Source organism: Bos taurus, chromosome 14 (assembly GCF_002263795.3).
Source record: "Bos taurus isolate L1 Dominette 01449 registration number 42190680 breed Hereford chromosome 14, ARS-UCD2.0, whole genome shotgun sequence".
Taxonomy (NCBI): domain Eukaryota; kingdom Metazoa; phylum Chordata; class Mammalia; order Artiodactyla; family Bovidae; genus Bos; species Bos taurus.
In genome coordinates, this window is record NC_037341.1 from 31315366 (window position 1) to 31340875 (window position 25510).

Below are 25510 nucleotides of genomic sequence, written 5' to 3' on the forward strand. Positions count from 1 at the left end.
TATATTCTTTGAGGCCAAAGATGGAGAAGCTCTATACAGTCAACAAAAACAAGACCAGGAGCTGACTGTGGCTCAGATCATGAACTCCTTATTACCAAATTCAGACTTAAATTGAAGAAAGTAGGGGAAACCACTAGACCATTCAGTATGACCTAAATCAAATCCCTTATGATTATACAGTGGAAGTGAGAAATAGATTTAAGGGCCTAGATCTGATAGATAGAGTGCCTGATGAACTATGGAATGAGGTTCGTGACATTGTACAGAAGACAGGGATCAAGACCATCCCCATAGAAAAGAAATGCAAAAAAGCAAAATGGCTGTCTGGAGAGGCCTTACAAATAGCTGTGAAAAGAAGAGAAGCGAAAAGCAAAGGAGAAAAGGAAAGATATAAACATCTGAATGCAGAGTTCCAAAGAATAGCAACAACAGATAAGAAAGCCTTCCTCAGCGATCAATGCAAAGAAATAGAGAAAAACAACAGAATGGGAAAGACTAGAGATCTCTTCAAGAAAATTAGAGATACCAAGGGAACAGTTCATGCAAAGATGGGCTCAATAAAGGACAGAAATGGTATGGACCTAACAGAAGCAGAAGATATTAAGAAGAGGTGGCAAGAATACACAGAAGAACTGTACAAAAAAGATCTTCACGACCCAGATAATCATGATGATGTGATCACTCACCTAGAGCCAGACATCCTGGAATGTGAAGTCAAGTGGGCCTTAGAAAGCATCACTACAAACAAAGCTAGTGGAGGTGATGGAATTCCAATTGAGCTATATCAAATCCTGAAAGATGATGCTATGAAAGTGCTGCCCTCAATATGCCAGCACATTTGGGAAACTCAGCAGTGGCCACAGGACTGGAAAAGGGCAATTTTCATTCCAATCCCAAAGAAAGGCAATGCCAAAGAATGCTCAAACTACCGCACAATTGCACTCGTCTCACATGCTAGTAAAGTAATGCTTAAGATTCTCCAGGCCAGGCTTCAGCAATATGTGAACAATGAACTTCCTGATGTTCAAGCTGGTTTTAGAAAAGGCAGAGGAACCAGAGATCAAATTGCCAACATCGGCTGGATCATGGAAAAAGCAAGAGAGTTCCAGAAAAACATCTATTTCTGCTTTATTAACTATGCCAAAGCCTTTGACTGTGTGGATCACGATAAACTGTGGAAAATTCTGAAAGAGATGGGAATACCAGGGACCACCTGACCTGCCTCTTGAGAAACCTGTATGCAGGTCAGGAATAAGTTAGAACTGGACATGGAACAATAGACTGGTTCCGAATAGGAAAAGGAGTACATCAAGGCTGTATATTGTCACCCTGCTTATTTAACTTCTATGCAGAATACATCATGAGAAATCTGGACTGGAAGAAACACAAGCTGGAATCAAGATTTCCAGGAGAAATATCAATAACCTCAGATATGCAGATGACACCACCCTTATGGCAGAAAGTGAAGAGGAACTAAAAAGCCTCTTGATGAAAGTGAAAGTGGAGAGTGAAAAAGTTGGTTTAAAGCTCAACATTCAGAAAACGAAGATCATGGCATCTGGTCCCATCACTTCACGGGAAATAGATGGGGAAACAGTGGAAACAGTGTCAGACTTTATTTTTCTGGGCTCCAGAATCACTGCAAACGGTGACTGCAGCCATGAAATTAAAACATGCTTACTTCTTGGAAGGGAAGTTATGTCCAACCTAGATAGCATATTCAACAGCAGACAGTACTTTGCCAACAAAGGTCCGTCTAGTCAAGGCTATGGTTTTTCCTGTGGTCATGTATGGATGTGAGAGTTGGACTGTGAAGGCTGAGCACCGAAGAATTGGTGCTTTTGAAGTGTGGTGTTGGAGAAGACTCTTGAGAGTCCCTTGGACTGCAAGGAGATCCAACCAGTCCATTCTGAAGGAGATCAGCCCTGGGATTTCTTTGGAAGGAATAATGCTAAAGCTGAAACTCCAGTACTTTGGCCACCTCATGCGAAGAGTTGACTCATTGGAAAAGACTCTGATGCTGGGAGGGATTGGGGGCAGGAGGAGAAGGGGACGACAGAGGATGAGATGGCTGGGTGGTATCGCTGACTCGATGGACGTGAGTCTGAGTGAACTCCGGGAGTTGGTGATGGACAGGGAGGCCTGGCATGCTGCGATTCATGGGGTCGCGAAGAGTCGGACACGACTGAGCGACTGAACTGAACTGAGGCTGCTGTTTGCTCAGTGTTACCAGTTGGTGCTGGTTTTGAACTGATAGTGGTGGTAACAGCCTCACAGCAGCAAGTCTGTACCCATACTACCTGCGAGGTACTTGGTGTGTATTTGCTCTGAAGTTCAAAACAAGGTCTGCCTACCCCCATTTTACTTAAGAGGAGACTCAGGCCACGATCACACAGCCAGTGAGCAGTAAAGTCCATGTCTGGACGCCGGCTGAACTCCAGAGCCCTTCCCTGTCCCACGTTACCTGAGATGTACGGACATCTTTTCTGAACATGCTGTAGGTTTCTCTGTATATGGCAACCACATTTCTCAGTGAAAAGGCACTGAAATGTAACCACTGGGATTTTAGTTAAAATGCTGATTAATAACACGTTTTGCTGCATAGAAACTGAGCATGAACCAACAATTTAACATGGCCATTAGAAAAGAAAAGCTAATAGATTTGGGGCTCACCTTTCTAGAGACTGGATTATATGGAAACTCAAGGTGAGACTGGGGAAGATTGTCGTGGAGAAGGTTGGGCTGAGGTGGTCACTCTTTCCAGTGTGGGAGGGACTGTGAAACAGAAGAGAGGCTGGACAGTATGCACAGTGTTAAGGAGAGCTGCTGGTTCAGACCATTTGGTAATTTGAGAAGCTATTATCACCATTACTGTCGTTCTTGAAGGCAGAAGTAGAATCCTTAGGTTTAAAGGTAAAAGAATTCAGTTCAGTATATGGAAGACCTCAGTGAAAGATAATAACTTTCTGGTAACCAATACGATGTCTCATTGCGTGCACTTCCTTAGAGGTTAGTGGACAGCTTTTCACTGGAGTGTTCTAGCACATCCTAGAAATCTGGTAGGGAAGTGCAGGGAGGGGTGTGGGGTGACTTTAGATTTCTTCCAGTGTGTAAGAGGACATTCTCTGTTGTAGGAAATTGACATCTAGAGTTTACCTCTAATTTGAGAGCTCATTACAAGCCCGACCCTAGCATTACCTTCCCTACTCTTATATCCCTGTCTATCTGCTGTCTTTGTGGCACATGCCATCCCACGGGGCTGTCGTTATCTGAGGGCATGCCTCTCCCCATGGGAGCGTGACCCACTCCATAGCATAAACTCCTACTCCTCTTTCTATTTCCAGTTCCTCACATGCAGGAAATACTAAGTGCACTCAGCAGATTTATTCAGAGAATGAATAAATCTTGACAATGATGTAAAGACTTTAGATGTTTAATTTGGTTCATTGCTTCACACTCTATTATATTTTTATCAGCAGTAATGTAACTCTTAAAAGGTCTTTTCCTGTGGTTTCTAGCATTGGAATGTGGTGAAAGAGGGAACCAGCCAGTCCTGCTTCCCCCATGCACTTTTGCTAGCTTTGGGGAGTGTGGAGACTTGTGCCTCTGTACAGATTTGTTGTTTTTCTACACAGGACTAATAAAAATAGTCATTAATATATGATGTTTCTTTTAGCCCAGAGAGGACACTGATGATTTCTTGAAAAACTCATTATTAGAATCTGATAGTGCTTTTATTGGTGAGTATGTTTATTTTACCAATCTATTTGTTTAAATATTTAGCATTATTTATATTCAAGTGTTTTTCTCCATACCTAAAAAATCAGTACTTTACTCTTTGTTTGTGCTGTGCTTAATCGCTCAATCATGTCCGACTCTTGGGACCCCATGAATTGTAGCCCACCAGGCTCCTCTGTCCGTGAGATTCTCCAGGCAAGAATACTGGAGTGGGTTGCCATTTCCTTCTCCAGAGGATGTTCCTGACCCAGGAATTGAACCTGGGTCTCCTGCACTGCAGGCAGACTCTTGACAACAGAGCTATGAGGGAAGCCCACTCTTTGTTTGGACCTCATTAAAATTAAACTTCAGTGCTCTGCAAATGGTAAGAAAATAAAACAAGCCAGAGACAGGGAGGAAGTATTTGCAGAAGACATGTCTAATAAAGGACTCCTATCCCAAGTACACCAGGAACTCTTAAAACAGTTAAGACAATGGCCCTGTTAAAAGATGGGAAAAGATCCAGACACTTCACCACAGACAGGATGGCAGGTAAGCGTATGAAAAGGTGCCCCATGTCCGTCATTGTCATTAGGGAAACACAGGTCATGTGTCATCAGGGAAACCAAGGTCAACACGAGACACCACCACATAGCTATAGAATGACCCAGATTTGGAACACGGACACTGCCAAAGGCTGGCAGAATATGGAGCCATAGGAACGCTAACTCATCAATGGTGGGAATGGAAATCAGTACCATCACTTTGGAAGACAGTTTGGTGGTTTCTTACAAAAGTAAACATACCCTTACCATATGATCCAGCATTCACACTCCTTGGTATTTACCCAAAGGAGTTGAGACTATGTTCACACAGAAACCTGCACACAGATGTTTTTAGCAGTTTATCCATAGTTGCTAAGATGTGGAAGCAACCAAGTTGTCTCTAAGTAGATGAATGGATATACAGTGATAGATCCGGACAATGCAGTATTATTTGGTGCTAAAAAGCACTGAACTACAAAGCCAGGAAGAGAAGTGGAGGAACCTGGAATGTTTGTAAGGGAAAGGAATCAATCTGAATAATCTACATATTGTATGGTTCTAACTATGACTTTCTGGAAAAGGTAAAACTATGGAGGCAGTTAAAAAATCAGTGGTTGCCACAAGGTTACAGCAGGGGGAGGAATGAATGGTGGAGCTCTCCTGTCTGATACTGGAATGGTGGATATGTTAAAAGCCAGAGGATGTACAACCCCAGGAATGAACCCTAATTATGGACTTTCAGCAAAAATGATGTGTCAGTGTAGGTTCATTGGTTTTAACAAATGTGCCATTTTGTGGGGGCTGCTGATAGATGGGTAAGCTCTGAATATGTGGTGGCAGGGGGTTTAGTAGGAATTCTCCATGCCTTTCACTCAGTTTTACTGACCTTAAAAACTTGTAAATAAAGCTTTTAAAAAAAGAGCAAGTGAGTTATTGGTGGGGTATAATAAAGAAGTCAGAAAACTTTATTTTTGGAGTTTTAGAAAATCGCACATCTCATTCAATAGAATACAGTTATTGCTGCTTTAAAGAAAAACTATACATTAAATTTCAGGAATTTGAATATCAATTACATATTAAATGATAGTATTTTATCAATGTTACATTTCCTGAATGTGGTACTGAGACTGTGGCTGTACAGTCTGTGGCCCTTGTTCTTAGATGGCCTCTGCTAAAGCATTTAGGGACGAGGTATCATGATGTCTTCAGCTTAGTATTTTTTATTCTGCAAAAAATAAATAAGCCCCCACAAAATACTACATTGTACAATTCCATATGGAATCTTAGGAACAGTACATCTCCAGACTGAAGGCAGATCAGTGTTCACATGGGCTTGGCAGGTGGAAGTGGGGAAGAGTGATTTTGTGACCAAAATGTTCTAAAACTAGAGTATAGTGATTGCGCAGTTCTTTAAAAATCACTATGTTTATTGTGGGCAGATTTTATCATATGTAAATAATATCTTAATAAAACTATTAAAAGACAGTCTTGGATTAGCTCTGAATGGAGATGTGAAAGGTGGACGTTCACAGCTTCCCCCCGTGTTCTCTAGGTGCGCATGGCGAGACGTACCCAGCCATTGAGGATGGGGGCTTCCTGCTGCTATCTCCGCTGCCCTCCGCCAGAGAGCGCAGAAGGAACAAACTGAAAGGATTGGACTTTGTATGTATGAAATGTCCTTTTGTTTTTTCAAGTTTAGGAAGGAGAGGTCTGGGCTGATTGGCTAAACTGGTGTGGTCCAGTAAAGAAAGAGAACATGCTCTCGATTAAGCTGGACATGGGTCTGAACAGAGGCTCTGCCACCAAATGCTGGACGACCGTGAGCAGGTTACTGGGACACAAAGGTCCCCTGAGTCATAACATATAATTGATTCCGTTATTGCCAAGTGATATTTCATTGTAAGGATATTCCACGTGTTTTTTTTTTCCAATTGTTTGATAGATGTTTGGGTTGTTCCCACTTTTTCTGTTATCAATACAGCAGCTTTTAACATTAGCATATAGATGTTATGTTTTCTTTTCCTATAACATCTTGAGGAACTACCAGACTGTTTTCCAAAGTGCCTGCTCCATTTTACATTCCCACCCACATTCTGTGAAGGTTCCAGTTTCTCTACACCCTGGCCAACATTTGTTAGTGAGTGCAAAGTATTATCTCATTGTGGATTTGATTTTGTATTTTTCTGACAAAATGATACCGAGCATCCTTTCTTGTGCTTCTTAGCTATTTGGAGATCTTCTCTGGAGATAGGTATATTCAAATCCTTGGCCCTTTTTCTAATTGGGTCATCTTTTCATTGTTGAGTTCTAAGCTCTTTATAGATTATGGATTCAAGTCCCATATTAGATGTATGACTTAACAGATACTTTCTTGATGGTGTCCATTGAAGCACAGAAGCTTTTGATCTTGACAGAGGTAGAGCTTACAGATCTTACTTTTGCTTGTGCTTTTGCTGTCGTTATCTAAGAAACCATTGCCTAACCCATGATCATGAATGTTATTTCTTTGTTTTCTTCTAAGAGTTTTAGCTCTTAAATTTAGGTCAGTGAATCCACTTTGAGCTAATTTTTGCAAACGTAAGGGTCCAAATTCATTATTTACATGTAGATAGTTATTTTGGTACCATTTGTTGAAAAAAATCCTAGTGAATTTTATTGGTTTTTCTGCCCCTAACTATAAGGGCTTATTTCTGGACTCTCTTTCTATTCCATTCATCTATGTCTACCCTTAGGCCAGGACCACCCTGTCTTGATTAGTATAGCTGGACTGATTCTTAGCCCCTGATGTTTCAGTTTTTCCTTTTGTGTTTTGTAATTCCCCACCTTTATCCACTCTGGTAGCATTTATATGTTATCACCAAATGCTTTACCTTCATCTGAGCCTGCAAGGATAAACACAAGTTAGAATATAAATGCTACAGATTTAATTTTGTTCATCACTATACATTTATCAAGCTTAAGAACATATTTTGATTCACTGATTTATTGTGAACATATTTTATGTTAATGATCATTTCTGAAGTTCTGTTTTCTTAATTACAGGATAACAGTCACCCTGATGTGCCACCAGATGGTGTCTCTTTAAAATCTGTATCCAGTATAAATATTGATCAGCTTAGAATGAGAAATGAAGAACGAATGCGAAGACTGAATGAACTTCAGAATAAACCTATTACTACAGGTAAAAGGCCAAGTATAATAGCCAACAGCAGATTCGGTGAAAACTCAAACCTGCTTCATAGAAGTTTTCACTGATGGCTGAGAGAGGAAATGAGTTCTGAAATCCTTTGAGTTGTAGAGCCTAAGGATTAATTTTGCAGCGGATTCTTTCTACCAGAGGGACTACCCCTTTTCAAGTGGAATCTAAACAGATAAGGTTTTTGTGTGTTAAACATATCCAGACTTTGCTTTCAGCAGGGAAAATGTTGATTTGTACTGATGTCTTGCTTCCCTACTGAAGAAGTTGTTCCATTGCTCAGTCGTGTCTTACTCTTTGCGACCCTACGGACTGCAGCATGCCAGGCTTCCCTGTCCATTGCAAACTCCGGAGCTTGCTCAAACTCATGTCCATTGAGTCAGTGATGCCATCCAACCATCTCATCCTCTGTCGTCCCATTTTTCTCCTGCCTTCGATCCTTCCCAGCATCAGGGTCTTTTCCAAGGAGTTGCTTCTTCGCATCAGGTGGCCAAAGTACAGGAGGTACAGCTTCAGTCCTTCCAATGAATATTCAGGAGTGATTTCCTTTAGGATGGACTGGTTAGATCTCCTTGCTGTCCAAGGGACTCTCAAGAGTCTTCTCTGACACCACAGTTCAAAAGCATCAATTCTTCGGCACTCAACTTTCTTTGTAGTCCAACTTTCATATCCATACATCACTACTGGAAAAACCATAGCTTTGATTAGACGGTCTTTTGTTGGCAAAATAATGTCTCTGCTTTTTAATATGCTGTCTCGGTTGGTCATAGCTTTCCTTCCAAGGAGCAAGCATGTTTAAATTTCATGGCTGCAGTCACCATCTGCAGTGAGTTTGGAGCCCAAGAAAATAGAGTCTGTTACTGTTGCCATTGTTTTGCCATCTATTTGCCATGAAATGATGGGACTGGATGCCATGATCTTCGTTTTTTGTATGTTGTATTTTAAGCCAGCTTTTTCACTCTCCTCTTTTACTTTCAGCAAGTGGCTCTTTAGTTCCCCTTTGCTTTCTGCCATAAGGGTGATGTTTCTCCTGGCAATCTTGATTCCAGCTTGTCCTTCATCCAGTCTGACATTTTGCATGATGTACTATGCATGTGTTAAATAAGCAGGGTGACAATATACAGCCTTGATGTACTCCTTTCCCTATTTGAAACCAGTCTGTTGTTCCATGTCCGGTTCTAACTGTTGCTTCTTGACCTGCATATAGATTTCTCAGGAGGCAGGAAAGGTGGTCTGGTATTCCTGTCTCTCGAAGAATTTTCCATGGGTTATTTTGATCTACACAATAAAATATGTTTTTATTTATTAAAAAAAGCAGATGTTTTTCTGGAATTCTCTTGCTTTTTCTGTGATCCAGCAGATGTTGGCAATTTGATCTCTGGTTCCTCTGCCTTTTCTAAATCCAGCTTGAACATCTGGAAGTTCACGGTTCATGTACTGTTGAAGCCCGTCTTGGAGAATTTTCAGCATTACTTTACTAGTGTGTGAGATGAGTGCAGTTGTGCAGTAGTTTGAACATTCTTTGGCATTGACCTTTGGGATGGATGAAAATTGACGTTTTCCAGTCCTGTGGCCACTGCTGAGTTTTCCAAATTTGCTGGCATATTGAGTGCAGCACTTTCACAGCATTGTCTTTTAGGATTTGAAATAGCTCCACTGGAATTCCATCACCTCCACTAGCTTTGTTTGTAGTGATGCTTCCTAAGGCCCACTTGACTTCGCATTCCAGGATGTCTGGACTGAAGTGACAGATTATCAGAAGTCAACTTTAAAACCTTGTTCTTTATATAACACATCTTTTATAAATTTGTAGGGGTAACAAAGAAATTTTTTTTAACATTTTTACTTGGCTTTTTGTAGGTGGATAAAGCAAAAAAGCTTCTGGATAGTGTTTTCTTTTTAAGTGTCAAAATATAGTCTTTTTTTATCATGCAAGGCATTGCCATATCTCACATCTTAGGTGAACAGCAGGTTAAAAGCTTGATCACTGAGCACAGGCAGGCAGGACACTTCCTTAGGCAACTCATGAGCTCCTCTGCCAGCTCTTGGCCACCTTCTTTATGGCACTGCTATCAGTCTTGAGGATAATAGGATGATACTATAGTAATAAGCCCTATTATTAGCTTTAGCAAATAGCAGAGTGGTCTATTTGAACAATTCACCTTATTCTGTTAGACTACAATAATTTTCTAATAACTATATTTTTTAAGATTTTTGAAAGATATATTTTAGATCCAACTTTTAATGTTATACTAATTTAAAACTGTACTCATACCATCTCTATCAAGATATCATGTGTTCTGATTGTAGGAATTTCTTACCAAATACCAGACAACATGGTAGACTGATAAGAGAAGTACTTTTCATGCCATAGCTAGAAAAATGTGGACAGTAGGAAAGAATGCTTGCTTTCTGGCTAAAAGACATTTTAATCTGTACTGAGAATTACCTATTCCTCAATTTCTTTTAGAACCAAGTAAGTTGAATTAATACTGAACAGGGATATACTTAAATTGAGAGAAAATAAACCATTTGAAGTTACCTTTTTCAGAAGACTTTCAACTTCTAAACTTTTAAAAACATGGTCCTTTCAAACAGCTTTTAAGTGTGATGTAGATTGATTGCTCATTGCATTGATTGCACATGTCCGTTTGCTGAACTAATGCTTCACAGACCAGAAGATGTAATTAAAAAAGATAATTGACATCACAGGGTAGGGAAGACAGATTTTCCTATTATTATATCTAATGAGAAGTTAAATAGCTATAGAAGCTCTGCACATAACCAATTAAAAGAATGAAAAATGAGAGCTACGTCTTAATGGCATAAATACAACCTCTTAGATTAGGTAGAAGAATGGAATTAATTTCATCCCTGTCTAATGTTTTCCTAAAATGACCTTATTTCCTTAAAACAGTGTTAGGAGTATTTCCAAAACCTTGCTAAAGAAGTTTGGTGTGGTATCCTTCAGGGGACACAAAGTAAGACTGTGGACACTTTTCTAGTCATCTGCTGTCCTTGAATCCCTGTGGGTGCTGGGACCATTGCTCAGTTGACCCCATTTTGTTCCTTATGACTGGCCTGTTCCTGGGTTTGCTTTCCTCTCTCTCTAAGGAGGGGTGTGGACAACAGGACAGTGTAGAACACAATGCTGTGGAGAAACGCAGAGCTTAATGGGTTAGAGTACAGGAGGTCTGTTCCCATCACCTACCTACCGCTCCTGTTACTGAGTCAAGTCTCTCTCGCCTCCTTTAGATGATGAGAGTTCACTGGTGGACCCTGATGACATCATGAGGCACCGGGGTGACGACGGATCAAACTCTGTAGCCACTGAGCCCTGGCTCCGCCCAGGCACCTCAGAAACACTGAAGCGATTCATGGTGGAACAGCTGAGGCAGGAGCAGCAGCAGGGTCCTGGCAAACCAGGCGCTTTCACCTGGCAGGGACTGTCTACTGCACACGGTTAAAATCAGTCTGTACTGGACCCAGTAGTGCCTTTGAAGGTGAAAGGCATGTGAAACCTGAACCTGAATAATATGTGCTACTTTTGGCCTGTACATGGCAGTTACTCATATTCCATCTGTATAGAAGGTATATTTTTTCCATGATGATGTATATGATGTATTTATATTATGTACATAAATAAAAAGCCATGGCTATTTATATAATGTAGAATTGTATAGAATTATTTTTGGACAACTTTTGCCATAAAGTAGGGTGGTAATGAACTCTCACAATCAACTACCGTATGTGCATTATTTTAAATTCTACTTGTAAGATAAGGTGAATAAAACAAGTATCTTAACAGTACTGTAAGAATACTCTTTGCTATGTGTACATCTGCTATTATCACTATTCAAAATCATTTTTTCACTTAGTAAATATACTGGTTATAGCTGTTGCTCTGTAATCAGAATCAGATGTTCTACTTCCATTTCATTTAGAACTACTGACTCAGTATAAATATGAGAGAGTTGTTAGTGACTATTTCCTGTGAGCCATGCACTTACATGTCACATCTTTCTGCCTCTATTTTTGTGCCAATGAAGGCAGTAAGTTTGCTCTTTATATGATGTAATTACTTCTTGATAAAAATAAATTATTTTTATTACCAATGTCAGTTTCTTATTTTAACTAGAATTGAGGTTTCTATATAGAAGTCGAGGAGAGGCAGGAGAACCCGGGGTCGAGGATGGAGACTCCTTGCCGCATGGCTGAGGACCCTGTGGTGAGTGATCAACCCTCCTAAATGCTAGAGGTGCCTTTAAAAAAGGGAAGACTAACTCAAATCCTTGGAAATATTTCTTGTTCAGATTCTAGTAATGAGAGCCAAGAACATGCCTAGGCACTGATGGTATGCTTCTAAGATCAGGTAAGCACACTGTTAAGTGGGAAACTTCTCAGATATTTGAAATTTTAGTTGCATGTAAATGCCATGCCAATTTTTGTAATCAAATCATTTATGAAAGATTTTTCTTATGTCTTCACCTGAGTAAGATGAAAGCCTCTGCTGGAGAAAAGTCCTGATTTTATACCATAAATATTAATAACACACAGCCAGGTCCTCTAAAATACCCTGAGACAGGCCTAGATGGTCACGGGGGCTCCTGGCTCTTGCAGCATCCAGCTGGGCTTGCACAGGGCCAGGTCCTGAGGGTAACAAATGTAGTGTACTTACAAATGCTCTGTTCAGTGACTGCTGGTGACCTGAGAGATGCAAGGGCTAAGACTGAACGCTCTCCTGTTTTTTTAACACAACCATCAAAATAAATAGTCTTTACATGTTATTTTTTCTTTTCAGGTTGTTGTACCACTCGACTGAGGACACACGCCGCCACCCTGCAAGCTGCCTCAAAGGTAATTTTAGCCCTCTCAGCATTTGTTCACATAGTACTGCCCTATTCTGGGTTCATACATGCACAAAATATTAAACTGAATAGCCTAAAGTTGAGAGAGCAGAATATGGGGGAGGATCAAATGCCAGGAGCTGGAGAGAAAATATCACAACTAATGGACATTGAATTCACATGGAGCTGTGAATGAGAATATCTTTTCTCTAGTTAGGCTTTTAAGAAAAAAAAAGTCAATGAAACATGGGGCCATGGATGACATAGGTTTTGATTGCACTGATGAAATAATCCAAAAACTTTATTGACCTATAACCTGATTAGAATATGCCAGATGAGAATCAATATTGTACAGAAAGTTGTACAGAATTTTTACATAGAAAACTTTACATCTGTACCATATACATTTTATCCATCTGAAAAAATTTTCTACATCCACTGTTAATACGGAATGCTTGACAATCTTGTTTTTTTAACCATCAGAGCACAATTCACAGTATGAATACGTTTCCAGTAAATCTAACCTCCCCAAACCATGCCAGATTTGTTATTTTAATATATTCAACATTAAATTCTGTACATAGAGTAAAATCTACATCAAGCCCCGCCACCCAAAAGAAAAGGAAAGGAAGTGACAGCAACCGAGATTCATTCTGCAGTGATTCAAGTTTCGGTCCATGAAGGATCATTCTATTTTAATGGCTCATCTTTCAAAGCCCTACGAGAAGTGTATTACAGGTAGTTACGTCAGCAGGGGTATGTTCCACCTTTGTTGGTGTTGATCATGACAAATGTCAGCCACAACAGCTTCTGGGCATGTTAAACCCTCAAAATAACCACCCCGTAAAGAGGGCAAAACCAAGTCCCCACAAAATAAAATAGACAAGAAGTTCAACCCAAATGTTTAGTGCATTTGACAAAATATTATAGGTATTTAGCAAATGAATAAGAAAATAAAGAAATAAAACAGTGCAGGAAGAACTCTATAATGTCTTAAGATTTTTATATTACAGACCTGCATCTCTGTACATTTTTCACAGAAGGATCATTACCAGTATCTCAGATAGCCTGAGTGTGCAAAAATCTTCAGAATAAGAATACCATAGTTGCTAAATAACTTTTACCATGAACAATAATTTCTTCTTTTCCCCCCAACCCCCAATTATAAACATTTTATCCTTCAAAATACAGCTCTCCTGAGTTGTACTTCTTGCAGAAGTTCAAATCTTTACATCTAGAGTTCTTTGGGTAAGTTTCACTTCCATACCTGCCAGAAATATGTAGGGCTCTCCCTGCCACCAAGGACAAGGAAGGACATGTGAGCATACAAGCTGACACTGTGGGAACAGGTTTTTTGCTTGTGAGCCCAACACGACAAACAGAACCCACCAGGTTACAAAAGGGATGGACGGGAGCACTGCAGGTTCGAACTGAAATTCTAAGCTTCTTAGAAGTAACCTTTAGACACAGCAATCCAGAGAAACCATTTTTCAGGTAGGAAACCTCAGCTCCAGGGTCCTTTTAAAGAACGGAGGGATGTAAACGCCAACAAAAATATGAAGTTCCCATCATTGCTTGTTTATTCCAAGTTCCTGTTCAGGTGGTTGTGATATCTGAAAAACTACTCCAATTCTCAGAAAAAATCTTCTAAGAACAGCACGAAGTTCAGGAATCAAGTCAAATTGCATAATTTCACATAAGAGAGGGTAGTAGAATGATGCATGAGCTTTAAACTGGGGGGAAATGAATTCTCTGTTAGTAATGTTCTCGTTGCAAACCACAGAACCTCAAAGTGCCTTTAGAAGGAACCCACTTGGGGACACTGCCCTGAGAGTGGAGACAGGAGACGCATCTGCATAAAGCAGAGATTACTGATCATGCACCTGAGAGACTGAGATGTATTCGGAACTTCATTTGATTCACTTAGTTATCCATCCTTATTTTGGAAAACATTTCTCATTGCGTTTCCTTGACAAACTTATGACAGACATTTAGTATTTATCATTGTTTTCCCTTGGGTAATAAGCAAAAGTAAGAAGCCAAGCAAGAATCACAGTTTTTGTAAGCTATGGGTTACTGAAACTATTCTGTCTGGTAAATAGAGTTGTCTCTCAAACTTCAAATTCTATCTAATGTTGCAATATAAAATATGAGGGCTCCATACATTCTATTATATTTTTGTTGTAGTTTAATCTCTGAATACTAGCTGTCTGCCTGTTTCTCTCCTTGGCTGTTCTCCCACCTCATAAGGTATGAGGGAGCGGTGTGACACAGTGCTAAGAAGGCCAAGTGTGGGGCAAGGCAGACGGACTGGAAGTCCTCAGAGTCCACTTGGCTGCTGGTTGCCGGAAGGTACTTCTCCAAGCTCTACCTGGCCCAGGTCAGAGGGGCACACACATGGGCACAGAGTGGCAGTATATGGCATCTGTGGGGCCCACAGTGTCAGCCTCCAGATTAGGCATTTTTAAACCTATTTAGAGATCACAGGAACCCGTTTCCATTTATGTGGGCTGTACGTTGCTACATTTTTTAATGAGTAAAATGTGTATTTCTGAAAAGTCTAAATGGTATATACAGCTATACATTATACATCTGATCTTTGTTTTCTACTGGTGAAAATTCTTAAATGAGTTTATGGTGCATTCCCACAGAATCAGTCCCTCTGCCAGAGGAACAACGGGGGCCTGCTGCCCAGATGCAACCATGATCGCCGCCACGCCTGGCAGCTGTCTTGGATGTGACAGGAGAGACTCCAGGGGTCGGGATGGGAGCTGCAGTGGGGGTGGGTGGGGGAACCTGGGCAGCTTGTTGGTATCCTAACGGATTCTGATTCCTGTAGTGCTGCCCTACAGGAGAACAGAGTGGGGTGGGGAGGGCCTGCACCCCCACCTCCCACTCGGGCATGCACCCCTCAGGCTGGGGATGCTGGTAGACAAGGTGCCTGGTACTCACCCTATTATCGCTGATCTTCAGGACTTTAGTCAGAAATAAGAGCAGTAAGTTAGTCCAGGCTTCCCGATGACTTTCTGACGTTAGAGTAAGAAAGTAACTGAGTGCTTCGCTGCAGACACTGAAATGGAAAAGGTTCCGCATCACGCTTCCTGGTGGTGCACCTGCTGGCCTGACATCACGGCGCAGGAACAACTGAGACCAGGAGGACAGTGAACGGTAACTACTGTCAACTGGAGCCTATCAGGAAACCCGCACTTTCTTCCTTTCGGAAGTTCTCTTATATGCTAGACCGCCGTGGAGGAGCACAAGCACTGGGCTGGTGTCGAGACTGTGGCTGAAACCCGGGTGGCCGTTCCCCTCCTGCACCGAGCCCTCGATGCTTTGGGGCCTTAACAGCCTCATCAAGAACTGGGGAAACGGCCCAGGTGACTGCTAGAAGTTCTAAAATGAAATTAGTTGGTTTCTGAGAACATCTATTCTCTCAAGAAGACAAAAAAAATACAAGGTAAAAGACTGTATTCTTTCTGAAAGGACAAAATCTTAAGTTGTCATGGAGTAAAAATGGAATGCAAACAAAACTAAAAGAGAAACTCCACATACTTTTTCAAACTAAATGTCAGCAGGAATGTTTTCCACTTTCAGAAATAGATCAGTTTCTAAAAACAAATCTATCTATGACATGAAAAAGAGCCTAAAAATTAAGACACAGAACTTCCTCTTTTGTCCTGTAACAGCAAAAATAAGACAATTTGCTTATATCTCAACAACTCTGCGGAAGCACATTTGTCTATAAGACTGCGTTAGCTTTTACAATCTCTTCCGCAGGCCCCAAGTCATCTGCCCAGCTGTGGACTCCCCGGGCACGGCGCGGCCCTCCACACTCTGTACTGAGCAGCTGCATGGGCCGAAGCCCCAAGTCTTACTTTAAAAGCCTCTGCTGGACCTCCTCCCAGGCGCTGGCCCGGCTCTCGTCCGTGTACATCCGGAAGAGAATGCGCAGCCCGCAGGCCAGGCTGCTCGTCTCCTGCTTCAGAAGGTTGGGCTTGGATTTGCCCTTGAAGCCTGCAGAGGGGAAGCCGGAGTTAACAGGAGGGGAGACATCTAGTGAAGGAGCACAGCCTGCCTGGAACGCAGAATGGTCCAAGGTCAGCAGCCTGCAGGCCCAGGGAAGTGAGGAGCCCAGTGCCCTTGGCAGGAACGGTCTCAGCTGAACAGTGGCCACAACTTGGATTGAATAAAAGGGAAAAAGTTAAGTACCGTCTGTTTACAGAAGCGAGGCTATACAAGAAGGGGGAGAATGAACAGAGCCTGGGTGGCTTTAATGAGGTGGTAAAGAGATACCATGGATGAAATAAAATTCCTAAGTGTACAGCACCCAGCACTGTCATGTTCAAGAACAGCAGCTTCCTTCTTTTTTATGCATATTCTTCAGCCTCTCCTTTCAGCACTGTTCTGCACCTAATTGGCCCCAAGTAACTATTTCTTTAAAAAATAACAATGTCAGTAAAATTGTTAAAAAGCTTGCTTCTTACTTAAATCTTCCAACTTGTTCAAAAACAAATCTCCCTCCCACTTCAAAACCCTGACTTATGTTCTGGCCACGCCCTGGGGAGCAGGTACTCAATACAGATGCCTTCATGCCTGGGACCCTCTCAGCTCTAGTAAGCAGATGGTATAGATAGGAAGGCCCAGGCTGAGCACAGAAAGTGAAAAACAACGTGAAAGCCAGTCAGCTGACAGTGTGATTAAACGTAGGAGGCTCATCCACCCAGGCAGTTCCTCGGCATTTTGTAGGCCGGAGAAAGACCCGTCGGTGGAGTGTTTGCTGACGGCTGGTGAAGACTCAGCGTTCGCGCTGTGAGTCCCCTCGTGTGACCCCGCTGCTAGCCCGCTAAGGGCGCGGCCCGCCCAGCACAGCTTACCCGCCTTCCACAGAGCCGTCCTCTGTTCGTTGTTGGAGTTGAAAGCTTTTGCAAATCTGTGTGACTCTAACAAGCAGTCCAGGAGCTTGAAGAGTTGTTGTGATGTTAAAAAGCGATACATTCCTTGGTCTTGAGTGTCCACTCGAACATCAAAGTCCACAGCGTCTCTCTTTGGAAAACAAACCACCACAGCACAGGCACCCACAGTCACAGTTAGAACCAAAGACCACTTCTATGAGCAAGCCATAGAACGTAATCTGTCTCAACAGTAAAAGACCACCTTCTCTTATTAAATCTCCAGAATCTTCATTCCTTGCACCCTTCTCACTGAGCACTACCCTCAGTGTCTCTGGCTCCCTGCCCACAACTCTTGACCCCAAAGCTCTGCCCCAGGAGACCCTCAGCTTCCGCCCCCTTCACGTTCCTCACCCTGCTTAGGTCCTCACTTCTGTTAACCAGTAGGAGGCTGTGGACTGTAATCATAAATATCCTTGTGCATAACCCACCCCTCACCCCTTTAGTAACTGGCTGGCAAACCCCCTACTCCGCAATGGATGAAGGATCAATTGCTCTAGTAGAGCTGACTGCAGCCTTCTCAGCACAGCTTCCTCACGGAGCTGCAAGGCAGCACTGGCTCGTGGCTCCTCCTGCCTCCCGGCTCCTCCTGCCTCCCTGGTTCTTGCCCCCAAGCTCTTCACCTGTGGCTCAATCCTGAACCCCCTCCCCGCTGTGCCCACACTCAACCGCGGCCATGTCCTCAGTCCCATGGTCTGGGCTGACAGCCGTGGGGCAATGGCACCCAAATGGCCCCTCTCGCTTGGCCTCTGCTCCGAAGCCCAGATGGCAGAGCTGACCCCCGCACCCGCTCACCTGCGCCGCGGCTAAGTTTTCCGCGTCCTCCTTCCTACTTGTGGCGGGGAAGAACACGATGTTGTCGATAGTCTGGATGAGTTCCAGCTGCACAACACATTTAATCAACAGGGCGGCAAACAATTTTTGTTCTGGAAATTCTGTGAGGAAACCCACCCCAATGCACATGCAAACAAAAATTATTTTGAATCCTTTATAATTTCTGTGACATTACAATGCTAAGGAAACATTAACATGTATGAAGGTAACTTGCACACATCACACTGAAGGACAGCCTGCTTCTGCGCATGAGCACTCAGTAAAAGCTGCATTTCATCAGTATTTAGAAGAGCCTTAGAAAATTCACTTCTTCAGTAAACAAAAATATTCAAAATAACGGAACAGTGAATACATTCAAGGAGGTGCCAGGACAAATTTTAAAGTAATATTTAGGTTATTCCTTAATAAAAATGTATCAAATGGATTAAAAGCTACAGTTTCAATAGCATTTGCTACAAACCCAAGTTTGACCTTTGACTACAGGTAATATAAAAAACTGAATATAAAAAAGCCAGAAGAAAACAACAGGAGCTAGATCTGTGAGGCAGGGAGCGAGGGGCTCAGGACTGTGACCAACTGGAAGACACGGAGGGTCAACCAGAGCACCTGCTTTATTTGGATCCAGGCTGGTGGCTGCGTCTAAAATGGCCTCCTATTTCTAAAGCACAACGAGCCCAGCAGTCCATGCAGAGTCATGCCTAGTGCAGGACTAAGAGCAACCGCCCTGGAGGTGACCGGTGCTCAGACACGGCCTGGGGTGGAACACGGCTGCCTTCCTCTGGCCTGAACCACTGCTCGGAAGGGCCGTTTCTGTAAGGACACACAGACTCATGGAAGGAAGGACTTTCCACCTACATGGGGTCAGGTGAGAAGATGCAGAAACACAAGGTTAGGAAAGACAATTCAACTACTGAGATGCTCAAGAGCCAGCAGCACTGACCCAGCCAAGGTCAGTTCTCCAGGAAGCTTTCCAGGAGCTGGATGATCGTCCCTGGTTGGGTGGGGTCGGGGGGGCCCGTACACTGGGCTCAGGACATCAGCTCCAGCACTGGACGCCTTGACAACCCTTCAAATTTTCTCTACTTTGCTTTTATCACAAACTCCCTTTTCTGGCACCAATTTCTAGGATTTAGTTTTTTTGTTTTTGGCCACACCTTGCAGCTTGCAGGGTCTTAGTTCCCTGAATCTGAGCCATGCAGTGAGAGCCCTGAGTCCTCAGCACTTGGACCCGCCAGGGAATCCCCCAATTTCTGGAAGTTAAATTCAGGTTTTAGGAATTTGGGGAAGACAGCCAAACAACTTGCTTAAATTTATTCTCTATTAGGTCATGACGGCTCCTTTCCAGATAGTTTTCAGAAATGTTGCTGTACTGAATATTCAGTTCTTAGTATTAGGTCTCAAGTCAAAAACTGTAAAAAACCAAAGACACCCCCCAAGTCCAAGTTGTCGCTTCCTAGCCCTCCCTCATCCAAGTCATAACTACACTCCAGGTTTCTGGGGCAGGACACGCAGGCCACACCCCAGACTCGGGGAGACTGAGGCTGAGGAGACGTGTTCTCACCAGCCACCACGTCTGTGTGGGCATTCAGAGCCGTTGCGGGTGAGGAGCTGCACTTGGCCTGCACCAGCAGGGACCAGCAGTGTGTCTGGGGGACAATGTCTATCTGAACAAGTCCACTTCACAAGGGCTACAGGGTCACATTAGGGACCATTTCACTGGGGCAGCACCAGCTTCTGAGAGTGAAGGAGGAGCGAAGCAGCCGCAATCTGCGCTCCTCTGAGCCACGTCCTTGGGCACTGCCGCCGTCCCCTGCAAGGAGGGCTCTTGGGGGACACAGGAGCTTTTCCTAAAGGGCTCTGGGTGACACGGGAGCTCTTCCTAAAGGACTGTGAGGGAGTGGGAAGAGGAAAGAAACGTGAGCCCTCAGATCAGAGGGGCAGGGGGCAGCACTCTCCACTCCAGTTCAAGGCCTGTGCCCAGATCAGCTCAGTGCAAACTTGCAACTATGTCTTTCCCTTCCAAGGTCAAGTCCTGGGGCTGAGAGCAAAGCCACCATGTACTGTGGCATTTTCCAGGGTAGACAGAAGCTGGTACAGATTCTAACAGCAGTGCTCCAGAAAACAGGAATGAAAAACGAAAATGGACAACTCACCACCACCTATCTCCCTTTTAAGAAGCGAGACACAGTAACTGAAGCCAGAGGCTCCTTTCCAGGAGGTTACAAAATCTGTCTTCCCTCAACAACAAGTATAAATACTGAGGGTTAGTAAAAATACCCTGAAAACAATAAACTGAAAATGGATCAATTCCCTAAATCTAAGAGCTGTAAGGATAAAATTCTTGGAAGGCAACACTAGGGAAAACCTCCCTGACCTTAGTGGGCTGCGGTTGGTTCATAACCATGACACCAGAAGCGTGAGCAACAGCAAGACAAACTGAACTTCAGCTAAAGAAGAACTTTCATGCAATCAGAGCATATCATCAGAAGTGAAAAGATGACCTACAGAATGGGAGAAAATAAACCCTCGCAAATCATTATGTGATATGGGGATAGTATCCAGAGTATGTAAGAAACTCCTACAACTCAACACCAACCAACCCAATTAAAAATTAGCAAAGGACACGAATAAGTATTTCTCCAAAAATGATTACAAATGGCCAAAAAGCACATGAAAAAATACTCAACATCAATCAATCAGGAAATGTAGAGTAAAACCACAATGAGACAACATTTTATACCCACTAGGATGGCTATTATTAAGAAGAGAAAAAGAAGTCTGAAATGTTCGTGAGCATGTGGATAAAATGGAATTGCTGGTGGGAATATAAAATTGTGCAGCCACTGTGGAACACATTTCCCGTTTTCCTCCAGGAAGGAGGCTGTCTTCTCAGTGTTGTTAACTTTTGTTCAGTAAATGAAACTGAACCAATTTAGTGAAAAACAAGGGAGTCCTCCTTCTTTGTGAAAAGAACTAAAGGTGAGGGAGGTGCAGAGGAGCACCGGGGTTGGGGGGCAGCAGGGTTGGGGGGCAGCAGAGTGCTCCTTGGACACCCTGGCCGCTATCTCCCCTCTTGCGGAGGACAGAGGAAGACCTGTTAGGCCCCTCTTCTGCAGGAAGAATCCCCACATGCTTGTAACAAACACCAGCTGAGAGCACTGTAGGAAAAAAATGAGCCTTGCAGGTGTCAGCAGAGTCCTGACCACCTCCAAGACAGCCTCTATCAGGGATGTCCAAGCTGCGGCAAACTCAGTAATAAAGTGACCGTATAACCAACCACGGTATGTGTGTGTGAGTAAAAGCAAAACTTTCATTTATAAAGTCTTGCATACACAAAACAAAATACACAATTGATTGAGAGAAATAACTCACTTGCTGTGGGTTTAATTTTGCTGATTTCTTCATTCACAGTAGAGACAGAAGCCAACGGAGCTTGCTGTCTATTATCTGCAGATCTTGGTTGAATAGAATCATGAATATCTACAGATTTCTGTGATATTGTATCCTAATAAAAAAAAATTCATTTTAAGTACAACAAATAAAGCTTAATGATGAAAACAGTTTCTATTACATTGTCTTTAAAAACATAATTTACATTGTGTGCCTATGAAAATGACAGGGCACACGCTGCAATAATGGACATAATGGGAAAAGTATTTAATATCACTACACACATATAAGAGCCAGTAATCTTTTAAAGAAAAGCTTACTTTCTGACCCTCACTGAGATCAGGCCTGACAGCACCCAAGGGCAACAGATAAAAACTCTAAGCTTCACTGTGTGGCAAAACTTGTCGGCGATATCCATGAACTGTCATGAAATCCAAACAGAACATGTGTAGTGGGTGCGGTCTGCGCACACTTAGTGCAGGCTGAGCCCAGGAAAGCTCTGTGAAGGAAGGGTGTTCTGTCACCCCAGACCCGCATCCAGAAACGTCAGTGAGAAGGTGGCCGACAAGGAGACTGGCCCTGCAGAGAAGCTGACAGGTCCACAGAACCACACCAGAGTCCAGTTCCAGCTACGTGTAGCCTTGGGAAAGTCAGGAATCTAGTTCTTAGGCTGAGGTTTTCTGGTCTGAAAATGAAGACGACACTTTCTTTGCAGGTTGTGGAGGATTTGGTAGTAAATGCAAGGCACTTGCGGTGTCAGACGGTATGTGGTGGCTGACAAGACTACTCTGCCAGCCCCACCTGGTTCCAGCATGAGACCAGAAGCAGAGCCAGGGCAGCTGCAGGTCTCAGACAGACCCAAGGAAAGACTGTGAAGATCACTGCCGGCCTCCACAAGTGACCCTTTTTATTTCTTTCAGTTTTTGCTTTTGGAATGAGAATCTTTACCCATGCTTGCCCACCATTGTATTTTGCAAGGGGTCATTTATTTTACAGGTTCACGGATACACAGAAATTTTACTCCAGAACAGACTATGTACCTGATCTAGATGACTTAGAGGCCAAGATCTGGAACTTCTGATACGATGATATTTACATGAGATTTTGACTTAGTGCTGATGCTACAATAAATTGAGACTTTGGGGATGTTGTGACGGGATAAATGTCTTAGCCCAGAAGACAGACATGAATTTTGGGGCACCAGAGGGTAGACTGCAGTGGGCTAAATAGTGGCCCCAAAAAGCTAAGTCCAAGTCCTAACCTTTGGTACTTATGAAGGCTACATGGAAATAGGGTCTTCAGAATTAAGGAACTGTGAGGTCATTCTGAATTTAGGGTGGACCCTAAATCTAATGACTAGTGTCCTTAAAAGAGAGATCTGATACACAGATCTGACTTTACACAGCTATGTAAAGATGGAGGCTGTGAATGGGGTGATGTGTGTACAAGCCAAGGAACAGCAGGGGTTGTCAGCAGCCAGTAGAAGCTAGAGGCAGCAAACCCGGGGGAGGAGTGTGGCCCTGCTGATGCCTTCAGTTTGGACCTCTGGCCCCCAGAACCGTGAGCGAATAAACTGCTGCTGCTTTAAGCTGCTAAGTTTATTAGTAATATGTGACCACATGCCGAGGAAACAAATATCCAGGGTGAGGGTCTGCTGGAATTCTTTATACTGTTTTTCCAACTTTTCTCTACGGTAAAATTTTTATCAAAATTTGATGTTTAAACAATATCCAATAACGTCTGCAACTTGGCATGTACACCCTTATGTAAACTGGTATCGTGCAGGCACTTGAGAAATCATTTGAATCTTCATCTCAGAACCATCTATATTTTACACCATCTTTCTAAAGGATCTGCCCCATGGTAAAATTTCTTATCATGAATAGTCCAATGATTTAAACTAGGATTGATTTATTTAAACTTACCAACTGGTTTTCACTCACAGGAGATGGGGTTGGGGGAGCAGTTTCTCCAGAAATGGGACGCCAGGTCAAGAGCCTTTGAAATACCAAAACCATACCAATCACTGAGAGCGTGAGACATGCCACAGCCAACACACTTTGAAATAAAATAAGCTGGGGAAGTTCAAGTTGTCCTACAAATGATTCAGGTGCCATAAACCGTCAGGCAGCAGGACTATGTCTTACTTTCCCCACTAGTACAAACTCACCTACGAGTCAATTCCAAACTTAACCCTCAGAATAGGATAACAAATAACTACGAAATGCAGTAGTTTAAAGTGTTTACAAATAAAGTTTTCTTAGACTGTTTACAGTAACTAAAATAAATGCTGAGATTTTTTAAAAATTCAGAACCACTGCTTGGTTTAATCTGCATGAATAAAATCTCATAAAAGTACTTCATTGTGACCCAAATCTGGATGATGAGACTAAAGATTCTGGTTTATAAAACAACTGATGTATTTGTTACGGTTTATAGGAGTTTGGTCTGTAATAAACACAAATTCGTAGAACACTGAGCTATCTGACAAAGCATTCGCTATGAGGAATCACTAGTTACTACCAAGTCTTCTATGCCCTTCATTCGATACAAAGCGGTGTAAAATCTTACGCATGTGGGATTGTGGTTTTGAAGATGTCCAGTGTGCAGTTGCACGTTTTATCCCAGATTTCTAGTGTGAATTTTTCACCATTCAGAATAACAACATTCTCTAAGCAGTTTGTACCAGATCGTGCCAACTGCTCATTGTCTGGAAAAGAAAAGAGCAATTCATTTGTGTATCACCAGGGGCACATTTAACACTGTGTTATTTACTGGGACAGACCTACCTTGCTGCACACACCAGTAGAGCTGGGCAAAAATGTCGTCCAAAAGCACATCACTGAGCACTTCTAAGTACTGGGTGAACACGTCACAGATCGCATAGAGTGCATGATTGCATGTTGTCGTCATCCATTCGGCTTTCTACAAGGGAGACAGTAATCACACGGAGGTCAGGCCACTCATTAATTTCTAGAAGTTACAAAGAAAAGGTTTGCATATTTAAAAAAGACTGTCCATGTTCCTTTCAGAGTGCTTAACTCCCTCTAGAATATACTCACCTCAACTTCATATCTGATACCTATTTCTCATTATCTCATAAATCTATGCATAGAATAACTATTTTCTGCACTGTTTTGATTATAAAAAACCATCACTGCATTGTCCTGTTATTAGTGTCTGCTACTGAAAAGTCATAGCATTAACTGCAACAGTTGGTCTTGCTCCAGAATATGACAGAACATGGGAAAAAAATAAGAGGAAGGAAATGATAAGAATTTTCCAAGTGGGGTTAGCATAGATTTAAAATAAAACTGGTGTAAGTAATTTATTTTTCTCAAATGGACTAATCTGATTCATTCATTCATGGTTTTATGCCCCTGCATAAACATATGTCTACTTAATAACATGTTTTAAATAAGAGCCTACCGGTAGATCTAAAGTAAAATCTTCTGCAGGTCAGAGAGGCCCCCAAATTTGCATTTAACACACTATATGGAACAAAATGCAAAGACCTGATGTTCTCTCCCCACAAACACTGAAACACATTCTGTAACTGGTTTGTAGTAAAAGACCTAATTAAACTTAAAAGCTTTTGCACAGCAAAGGAATCAAACAAACAAACAAAAAAACACCCTCAGAATGAGAGAAAATATTTGCAAAGGAAGCAACTGACAATGGACTGGTGGTGGTTCAGTAGCTCAGTCATGTCCGACTCTTGTGACCCCATGGACTGTAGCCGTCCAGGCTCCTCTGTCCATGGGATTTTCCAGGCAAGAATACTGGAGTGGATTGCCATTTCCTTCTCCAGAGGATCTTCCCGACCCAGGAATTGAACCCAGGTCTTCTGCATTGCAGGCAGATTCTTTACCGATTGAGCTATGAGGGTAGCCCGACAAGGGATTAATCTCCAAAATATACGAGCAGCTCACACAGCTCAATATCAAAAAACAAATGGACAGAAGATCTAAAGAGACATTTCTCCAAAGAAGACATACAGATGGCCAAAAAGCACATTAAAAAATTCTCAAC

At 42.5% G+C, this 25510-nt stretch overlaps 2 protein-coding genes across 21 annotated transcripts in view; one reads left to right on the plus strand and one right to left on the minus strand.

Annotated features, from left to right (window-relative positions):
• CSPP1 (centrosome and spindle pole associated protein 1) overlaps positions 1-11573 on the plus strand; it is a 113816-nt gene extending 102243 nt beyond the window's left edge. For all 18 annotated transcript variants that reach the window (XM_059893270.1, XM_025001590.2, XM_059893268.1 and 15 more), the window contains 4 exons: positions 3677-3740; positions 5815-5924; positions 7305-7443; positions 10714-11573. In XM_059893270.1, coding sequence (XP_059749253.1) covers positions 3677-3740; positions 5815-5924; positions 7305-7443; positions 10714-10925 — 525 coding nt within the window. In that variant the 3' untranslated portion in view covers positions 10926-11573. The remainder of the gene's footprint in view (positions 1-3676; positions 3741-5814; positions 5925-7304; positions 7444-10713) is intronic.
• A 1015-nt stretch (positions 11574-12588) lies between these two features.
• ARFGEF1 (ADP ribosylation factor guanine nucleotide exchange factor 1) overlaps positions 12589-25510 on the minus strand; it is a 128590-nt gene continuing 115668 nt past the window's right edge. Inside the window, exons 30-38 of one of the 3 annotated variants that reach the window (XM_059893121.1) lie at positions 24268-24403; positions 24050-24188; positions 23404-23476; positions 21461-21593; positions 18050-18189; positions 17180-17348; positions 16181-16319; positions 15258-15375; positions 12589-14038 (exon numbers count right to left, since the gene is read on the minus strand). In XM_059893121.1, the coding sequence (XP_059749104.1) occupies positions 13874-14038; positions 15258-15375; positions 16181-16319; positions 17180-17348; positions 18050-18189; positions 21461-21593; positions 23404-23476; positions 24050-24188; positions 24268-24403 (1212 nt within the window). In that variant the 3' untranslated portion in view covers positions 12589-13873. 3 annotated transcript variants of the gene reach the window in all.